The 9,474-nt window shown below is 48.7% G+C and overlaps 1 protein-coding gene across 2 annotated transcripts; it reads right to left on the bottom strand.

Moving 5' to 3' along the window:
- Nucleotides 1-204: 204 nt before the first annotated feature.
- On the bottom strand, nt 205-5,763 carry Gpr50 (G protein-coupled receptor 50). Of its 2 annotated transcripts, XM_021154022.1 has the most exons (3): nt 5,428-5,763; nt 2,426-2,934; nt 205-2,286 (listed from the first exon to the last, which is right to left on the bottom strand). In XM_021154022.1, exons 1-3 carry the CDS (start codon nt 5,636-5,638, stop codon nt 2,275-2,277), a joined length of 732 nt encoding a protein of 243 aa, XP_021009681.1. In that variant the 5' UTR covers nt 5,639-5,763; the 3' UTR covers nt 205-2,274. The 2 variants fall into 2 exon arrangements, with proteins under 2 accessions (XP_021009681.1, XP_021009680.1); XM_021154021.1 differs by having other exon boundaries at nt 205-2,934.
- Between the last annotated feature and the right edge of the window lie 3,711 nt (nt 5,764-9,474).

The following is a 9,474-nucleotide window of genomic DNA, read 5'->3' as shown; positions in this document are numbered from 1 at the left end:
CCTCCTCCAGTGTGCCCCCAACCCTGCTGCCCCAAGGTTTGCTAATTAAAATAACTGAGGTGAGAGAGGTCCCAGATGCTGCAGGCTTGTGGCAGATGGAGTTTGCAACCAAGTCTTCTTGCTCCCCCAGGCCAACACTCTTCCACGGACACCCCACACACCATTCCCTCCCTAAGCAAGCAAAGGAAGAAAGAATCACAGAACTAAAGCCACAGAACCACTTTTATTTAACTGCTACCACAAATGCAGAATCAAATTAAGGCAGTATGATACATCTCAGGTTTTCCTTAGAGGCTTTGTACAGTAAACTTTGATTGAAGTGTCAATTTGAATTAGCAATTGAAATTTCATTTAAATGGCAGTTTGTTCTTGAATTCTAAAGGAAAATCACTGTCTGGGTTGACGTGAGACCAAATGCTTCACATCGTGTCACTGAACCAAGCATGATCAGACTTACTGGTGCTAGCATCTCTTCTTGCTTGTCTCCTGCCCCCAACCAGGAAGGTCACAAAGACAAGGAGTCTTAATACTCCATTTGCTTCTAGCTATCAGTGGTTACTTCGAATTCCTTCTGAATGAAAAGATGTAAAAAACTGATGGTGATTAAAAGAGTGATTATGAATTATAATATTGCAAACATAACTGTAATTGACACTCTTTGGGGCTACCAATCATAAGAAATTACTGTGGAAATAAAAGAATGTGCTGATCAATGCTTGAAAAACTCAGATGACCAAAAAGAGGGTCAAAATGTCTCATCTTTTGCAACCAAATATATACAAATCGGCACCAATGTTTAAATTTACACAAAATAGAATCAACTTGGTCTGACAGGCATTAAAATGAACTTTAATAAGAACTTATCTAATTTTGTTCTTCAAATAGGGAGGTCGTATTTTGTCACTGAATCTTAAAAAGCAAATTTCAAGTGTTTGTATTTCATCATAAATTCTTTTTTGACTGCCATTAAAGGTACAACACAGATTACACACAACATAAAGCTGCGTGGTCACAGTCACATTACAGAGCTAACCACCAAGACAGCCTTGACCAGTGCGCATGCACTCCTCCCCCACCCCTGGGAATGGGAGAAGAAAGCAGGAGGCAGAGAAAAATCAGGAAAGGGGGACAGTGAGGCTTAAGACCTCAGAACCACAGACATCACACTTGGTAATTTGATCTCTAAGATAGCAAGAATATACACACACTTTCAAGACTACAGGATGCCAAAGAGGAATATGTCTGAAAGGTAGATGGAACTTCCACTGTGTCTGTGGGTCCGTGTCTGTGTGTGTCAGTCAGTGTGTACGTGCAATGGAGGTATCTCACTCCAGACTGCATAAGCAGGGGAAACTGAAATCGACACTTTTCACACAGCCATCTCATCAGAGCAATCAGAATCATCAGAATCATCATCAATAAGCACGACCTTGCGGTAATCACCAGAGGCAATGGGGATTGCAGTGGTATCAGGAGGGGTGGCAGCAAGCTCGAGGGGTACAGAAGGAAGGACAGAGGCAGAAATGTCAGCTCTGAGGTGGCCAGTGCTGGTCATCTCAAGGCAATGGGACGCTGAGACCTCAGGAAGGTCGACAGCAGTGAACACAGAGTGGCTGGTGGTGGCAGGTTCGAGATAGTCAACAGTGGTGGTGGCAGGGTGGCTGGTACCAGATTTAATGTAGCCAGCCATGGATGTAGGGTGACTGGTGGAAGGGCCAGCAGAGATACGGTGACTGGTGACAAGTTTGGAAGCAGCCCTGTAATGGACAGTGTCTCCCTTGAAATAGACAGAGTCACCCTTGAAATGAACAGAGGCGGGTTTGAAATGGACAGAGGCAGGCTTGCAATGGGCAGAGGAAGCTGGCTTAGGGTAGACAGAGGCAGACTTGGGGTGGCCAGAAATAGACTTGTGGTGGATAGAGGCAGGTTTGCGGTAGACAGAAGTAGATCTGGTTTGGGGCTTGGGACGGACAGATGCACGATCAGAGTGGGATGCTGATGCATCACCAGGCAGTAGAACATTCCGGACGTTCCTTGGGGTCCCCTCCACAGCGACACAGGCACGAGCACGATCTTGCTCTCGGACTTGATCACGGGCACGGACACGGGCACGAGTGAGAGCTCGGGTCTCCCAAGTCTCCCGAATATCACTGATGAGGTGAGAGATGAACAGGATAGGGTGCCGCATAGCATGGAAGATGGTCCAGTATTCTCTTCGGAAACTCTCATTGAGGATACCGTAGATGATGGCGTTGAGGCAGCTGTTGAAGTAGGCTATGCAGTAGGCTGCAAGATAAAGCCAGTTGGGGATCTTGCCTGCCATTTCCTTTGGAATGACAGCCACCAACACAGTGAGCACATTGACAGGGCACCAGCACACTGCAAAAAGGAGGAAGATCACAAACATGGTTAGAAAATTTCGAACCTCAGCAAACTGGTTGTCAGGATTCTGTCCAGCTGGGTCACGGGCTGCCAGCACTTTGATCCAGATTTTCGTGTAGCAATAACCAACTATGATGAGAGGGAGGACGAAGTGGATGCAGACAATGGTCACGGTAAAGGCAGGATTGTTCACATAGTTGAAGATGCAGGTGTAGGTGCGAGGGTCATACTCAATGGTGCCAATGTACATGTTAGGCAGGACAGCCAGGACAGTCATGACCCAGGTAACGACCAGATAGATGCAAGTGTTGCGCAGGCTGAAGATCCGCTTGTATTGGAGGCTGTGGCAGATGTAGCAGTAACGGTTGATGGCAATGGCAGTAATGTTGAAGATGGAACCGACTACACTCAGTCCTGTGACCAACCCGACCATCTGGCACTGGAACTGACTCAGATCCCATCCCCCAACTGACATGGCATACAGCATCAAAGGGTAGGGGTAGATGGCCACCAGCATGTCTGCCACAGAGAGGCTGGCCACAAAGATGTTGCCTGGAAAACATAAGGAGAAGAAAAAGAGGGAGAGAGAGAAATCAGTGGTTAATATTTGAATAGCCACCTTTCAAAAAAGGTGGAGGAAACAGCCAACTGGATGGGCAATAACTTAGAAATCTTTTGAAGAATGCCAGTTTTCTTTCTTTCCTCTTCTTTCTTATTTACAAGCAAGTCCCAGGTGACTCTGATACAAAGCAAGTTTAGGATACCTGTGCTTGCCACTGGTTTTTTGTTTGTTTTCGGTGTCATCTGAGAAAGATATGAGAGCACATAAACAGCCAGGGGTGGGGGTGGAGTCCTGCTGACGCCATTTTAAAGAAATACAACTGCGCCACATTTTCCACACTGGAAGAGGTGGGGAAGGGAGAGTGGGAGAGGGAGCTAGATGGAGTCCAGAAATACAATTAACACACCGATGAGGAGGGTGACTCTTCCTTAAGAAGGAAGACCTACCAAAAGACACTATCCTGAGAAGGCCTTCGGGACTTGTTCAAGGAAATTAAACATTAATATCTGACAACCAGGTGAAATACTTACCACTCCCCAGCTACCTTCAGAGTAAACCGAAGAAGAGGGCAGAAACCCTGTTCTATCAAAGCAGGGGTCAAAAGAAGGAGACAAGGGGAAAGGAGAAATCTCTGCAAGTATGAGAATCACCTCTGGCCTCACACAAAGCACCCTGCACAGACCCCTCTCTTGAGCACAGGAGCCTGCCAGGCTGAAGAGGACAGCAGCTGTGGGGAAACTCTGCCTCCTGCCCTGCCCCATTCAAAGAACAGTAGCAACATTTAAAAAAACCTTTTATAAAACCTAGACGAAAGAGGCCAAGTGCAAGGGCAGGGCCCTCTTTATTTGGAAACACCTCCTTGCTAATTAGCTTTGGTTTGGCAAAATACTGCAATTTGTCCAGGCTGGGAGAAAATGAGGGCTTTCTAAAGGACACCAAGACTTGCCCTCCGTGCTTTTGGCAAAAAAAGGGGGTTCTTTTCAGGGTTTTCCCTCAAAGTAATGAATTTCCTAAAGAAAAATAGGAAAGAAAGGTCACACATCTTAAAAATAAACCCACAACAACCACAGAAACTTTTTATTTGCACTTCAGAAAAAAGGAGAAAAGAAAGAAGAGGAGAGGAGAAAGAGTGAGCTCCCCGGGTAACTGTCCGTCTCCGTGGATCTGCCCTTGGGCACCTTAGCAAGAGTGAAAGGTAAGGTCCAAGGCTCCGCTGCAGAACTCTGGGTTACAAGGAAGAAAACAGAAGCACTCAACATAGTTTGAAAGAAAAATTTTAAGGACTGAGTCTGTTGCTGAGTTTTTAAACTTGTCCCCACCAAGCAATTCACTAGGACATTGCGCAGTGGCTCATTCCCCAGCCCCAGGCTACGTTATTTTCAGTCCTCCCAGATCTGAACACTCTCCCAAGCCACTGAAATCTTGGAAAAGAAGACCCAAGGCGCCATCACCCTACCCTCTCCCAGGCAGAGAGAGGTGTTAGGGACTACTTCACCCTTTCTCCCCTTATCCACAGCCTTCTCCCGCCCACCCTGAAAACCCTTTATACACACACGCCTTCCCCAGCCCAACCCTGCACAAGGCTCTGTGCCTAGCTCCTTCCCGCGCTATTCCCCTCGGATCGGACCGGGCTGGAGACTAGGGGAGTAGGGCTTGCTGTTCCAAGTCCTAGCGCTTTGCAGTTGGAGCCCCTTGCCTCCCCTGGAACTCTCTTGCTGTCCCCAGCACCATTCCTACCTGGTTCTGCCTTTCCTTCCACCCGCCCGCCGCCGCACTCAGCTCCTGCGCCCGTCCCCCGGACACCCCAGTACAGACCCCCGAACGTCCACTGCCGCCGCCTTCGCCGCCGCCACCGCCTGCAGCGTCCTTGCCGGCCGCCCGCCGCTCGCCCGTTCCAGCCGCTCGCGTGGGACGGGCAGACGAAGCTCGGCTCCCGCAGGCTCAGACCTCTCTGCTAGACACTCGGGCGTGGGGTCTGCACTCCGCTGCTGGGGAGCGATCCGGAAGTCTTGGGGCGGCGGCGAGCGGCGATCCGCGGCACTTGGAGGCGGCCACGGCGTTGCGCTCCCAGGAGCGCCGCCGCGGCCGCCAGCGAACTTAACTTCCCAAAGCGGGTGGGAACCGCGCTGCTCTCTTGGAAACAGTTCGGCCGGCCCGCACTGCCTCCGCTGCGGGGCCGCCCTCCGATGTCCAGTTCGGCCGACTGTCCCAAGGTGGCAGCCAAACACCGTTCCTGTGGCGACTTCCTCCGTGCCCGGTCTCCGACGGGACAGGAGTCAGTGGACTGACACGCACCCTATAAACCTGGGCTTTGTATTCAGCTGCCCCACGCTAATTTCCTGAGCTCCCCCAGCACTGTGAATCTCGAAGTTTAGGGGAACCCGGCGTAACTTCACCCCCACCGACCCCCAGGCTTGGGAGAATTTGGGAGAGGGGATTGCAAACTTGCTGTTCACGAGGTAGGGAAAATAAGGGCGGCTTACCAGAATTTCGGAGCTTCTTGTTCTTGGTCACAGCCAAAATGACCATGGAGTTCCCGATCAGGTCTACAACGACGGTGATGACCATTGCGCAGAACATGAAGATGATTAGAGCTGGCGGGTAGTCGGGCTTTGGCAGCTTACAGCCAATGCAGCCGAATGGGGTGGGAACCGCCTTTGTAGGTCCCATGTTGCTCTTGGGGACCGTGGCCATTCCTCCCAGGCAAGCTCAGGATCTTCAGTGAGTCCAAACCGCTAATACCTGCTCCGTCACCAGGAGCTTCAGGAGCTCCTGGAAAGCGTGGCGCACTCTCTGAGGCTCAGAGAGCAAATGACAGCTCCCCGCCCCTCTCCGGTGAGCTTTTAAAGCCTCGAGGGGTGGCTAGCCCCACCCCTAACCACTCCCCTTGACCAATCAGAGCTCTTTGACCACCTCCACACACACCCCCCCCTTAGTCACCACCTTGCCTTGGACAAATCCACAGCGTGGTGTCAGCTTGCTTCCGACTACCTTGTTTGTGCTTCCCCTCCTCTCTAGTCAGCCCCCTCTGAATCCCTCAGGAACCTTTGCTTCGTGACTAGCTCAGAGTCCCTAAGCATCCATTTCTAGCAAGTTCTCTTTCTCCAACACAAATACCTGTAAAAGAAATGTAGCTTGCAGAGTGGGCTCATGAAATGCTTTGGGGGCTCTAGCGGCCAGCCCCAAAGTCTGCATCCCGCCCCCAAAGGTGTAGGGGGCTGCCAGTAACCCTTTAAGCCCCCCATATCCTTGTCTCTACAGACTCCTTTGTAGATCTATCCCATCCCCCATGCTCTAGCCTGTCCATAGCTTTCTATATCTGGTGAGAAATGCAGGGTCCAGTCATACCAGGAGCGGGTCTGTACCCTTGGCTGCTGCAGCATATAGACTCCTGGTCCTCCCGGGACTTACAACTCTCCGTGGGGAAATGTACTATGTGCTTTATACTCTGGAAGCCGGGACCAGGTCTGCACCTCCGGAACAGGAGAGAGCGAAAAGTGGCCGGCCGCTGAGACCCCAGCTTTAGGAAGGTTGGTCAGGAGCGGTACCTCTTACCCTTTCAGTTACCTACATCCTGCTTTGGGTAAATGTAAACCTTGGCAAGGAAGCCTCTCTCTTGGGCTTCTGCTCTTTGAAGCAACTCAGGGAGAACCAGGCAGGCTTCTCTTCTCTCCCCTTCTCAAGGCTCCCTGCTTCCTATTGGGGTATCTGACAGTTGAACAGGCGACAGGCCAGCGGCACTCTAGCTGCAAACCTGTTGCAGGGGAACCCAGCCTGAGGCAAAAAAGCTGCAGCCTCATCCGCAGCCCCCAAACCAAGGTAGAACTTTCGCTAGACCCTCTGTCTTTCCCATTCCTAGATGGGGACTCTCTTTCCAATCCCTCCCTTTTTGGGCTGCACTTTCACACCATGGGTCTCCTTCTCCATAAGTCCAGGCACCCAAGGCGTCCGTGGAACCTTGCAATGAGCCGCCAAAGGGGACCAGAATGTTGAGGTTCGGACACATCGCCTTTCAAACACTGGAACGCTCCAAAAACCTGGTCAAGGAAATGAACTTCAGCTCACTACTAAAAGTTATTGATCATGTTAGGGAGTCTTGGAGGAAAAAGAAAAAAAAAACTGAGGTAACACCTGGAACTCGCTGTGCAGACCAGCTTTCTGACCTCCGCGAGGCTGAGGGCCAGGAATGCATCCATGTGGACATCGCAAGCCCTTACCCTGGGCTTGTGGGTGGTTACGGGTACCAGCTGGGTCAAGTTTCACACCAGATTTCAGCACATTTAAAGACATTCAACGGAGAAACAAGCAATGCAAGTAATTAAAATCTTACACTTTATCTAGCTCAAATGCTCAAAAGAAAAAACGCGTCTTCTAGCTAGAAGAAAAACCCCCATCCCCACCCTGGCTCACTACTGAGAATACTGAGACCGGGCTCAGGAGAAATCACCACCTCCCTCCAGGAGCTTTTTCACGTTTCATTGTTTGCTTCCCGGCTGCAGCCTGGCCAGTGCGCGCTGGCAGTGCCAGACTCAGCCAGTCTTTTCCATAAAGGAACTGCTGTGCTCCGTGCCCTACTGTGCGTCTGGGTAAGAGGTTAACAACTCAACGCCTGTCCACTTCATAGGCTATGTAGGATCGACGTTAGACTCGACATAACATATGATTCTGTGATAATTCAGATCCTTTCACTTGCGGGATCATGAGCGGATTTTGAATTCATTAAACAGAATAGAATGGAAGAAAAATGGAAAGCAGCTATGTAGGGGCTGCAGACACTACTCTCTTCCTTCTGGAAGGTTGTTGCGGGCTGTCAGGCAATTATGCTCCAGTCTGAGGATTATAGAGCTGAAGTAGCACTGAAGCTGGCAGTCCCTGAGTCCCTGACGCTGGAAGCTAGCCTTGAAAGCGGGCTGGAATTTTTAGAGACTGAGGAGTGAGCAGGAGAGCAAGCCTGGCCCCTGACCACTGTTTGGACACTATTTGACCATGACTTCCTGGTGCTTTGATTTTCAACACCAACAGACAAATATTTTAATAATCACGGGAGAAAGAATTGTTTCTACTTGAATTAATTGTTATCTTTATGAACTAGCTAAATACAGACTCAGATCACGTCAATAGTAAGGAAAAGGCATGGCTATCAAAACTGTCATATGAACACAGGAGGGAGAGAGCTGGGGGCCTGTTTGCAGGGGTAAGTAGAACAAATCTCATGTACAATACATTTAATGGCTTTGGAGCATTTAAATTGTGACTCCTTTGTGAGGTACAGTGCAAAGTGTATGATTTTTAAACTCTAACAGCATTTTTAAAAGTATGTAAAGCCTGCTTAGAAGTCTTTATAACTGGGGGTAGACAGAAACACAGAGACTTGAAAAACTATTAACACAAAGAATCCCAAAGGGGGGGGGGCATGGGACCTTCTCCTGGGAATGTAAGAGCCAATGGGCACTTTTTGTTCAGGAAAAAGTGGCGTTTCTCAGGTCTGGGTTGACTGTGGTGGAAAATGGTATTTCAGCAAGCCTCCAGGATCTCTGTTCACTTAAGCCCTGTAAAAAGCCTTGCCTATGGTTAGTTAACTCGTTCGTTTGCTTGTTTTAGTACTAATTGAACTTAGAACTTCCAGCACACTGGACAAGCTCACTGCCCAGCTATATTCCCAGGTCATAAATGCAGTTTTAAATAAGCATTTATAATTTATAACACTTTCTGGGTATGTCTTTTCCTCCAAGAACAATAGATAGTAAAAGCAGTATCTAGAGTGATGAAAGCACTTGCCCACGGCTGTGCCAGTGCTAGTAGAGAAGACTAGGCTAAGATCTAGGCTCAGTCTCTGCTCAGCCCAGATCCTTACTCCCAAGGGAAATGGATTTGATAAGAAAAATGTTGCGTTCTCATTTTCATTCTTTTGCTTTTTGTTTACTTGTTTTTATTGAGCTACAATTCACATACCATAATATTCATATCCACATTCTTTTTGTTTTTCCTCTTTTAGGGGGGCAGGGTCCTGGCCTCAAACTCACAGTCCTCCTACCTGAGACCCTTGAGTGCCATGATTACAAGCTATGCTCACACCTGAATTTTCAATTCACTCCATCTCTCTCCTGCCTTTATGGATTTGTCCATTTAAGCATTTCATAGACACAGAATCACACAATATTTGTCGTTTCTGTCTGTCTTCTTTCCCCAACACAAAGCTTTGTAGTCTATTGATGGAGAAGCCGGAAACAGGATTCTACTCTATTTGTGGCTGAACAATACTCTTCTTCAGCCTCTGATGGACACTTGACTTCTTTCCACTTTTCTAGTACCATGCTAAGTGTTTCTAAAAACACTCTGGATTCTTTTTAACCCAGTAGTTCTTAACCTGTGCATTGAAACCCTATTGGGGATTTGATATCGGATATCCTGCATGTCAGATATTTACATTAAGATTCATAACAGTGGCAAAAACATGGTTATGGAGTAGAAATAAAAATAATTTTATGGTTGGGGATCACCACAACATGAGGAACTGTAGCCACTGCTTT

The sequence above is a fragment of the Mus caroli genome, chromosome X, assembly GCF_900094665.2.
Source record: "Mus caroli chromosome X, CAROLI_EIJ_v1.1, whole genome shotgun sequence".
Classification (NCBI taxonomy): Eukaryota; Metazoa; Chordata; class Mammalia; order Rodentia; family Muridae; genus Mus; species Mus caroli.
Note: the sequence above shows the minus strand (reverse complement) of the source record. Positions and strands in the feature narration are given on the sequence as shown.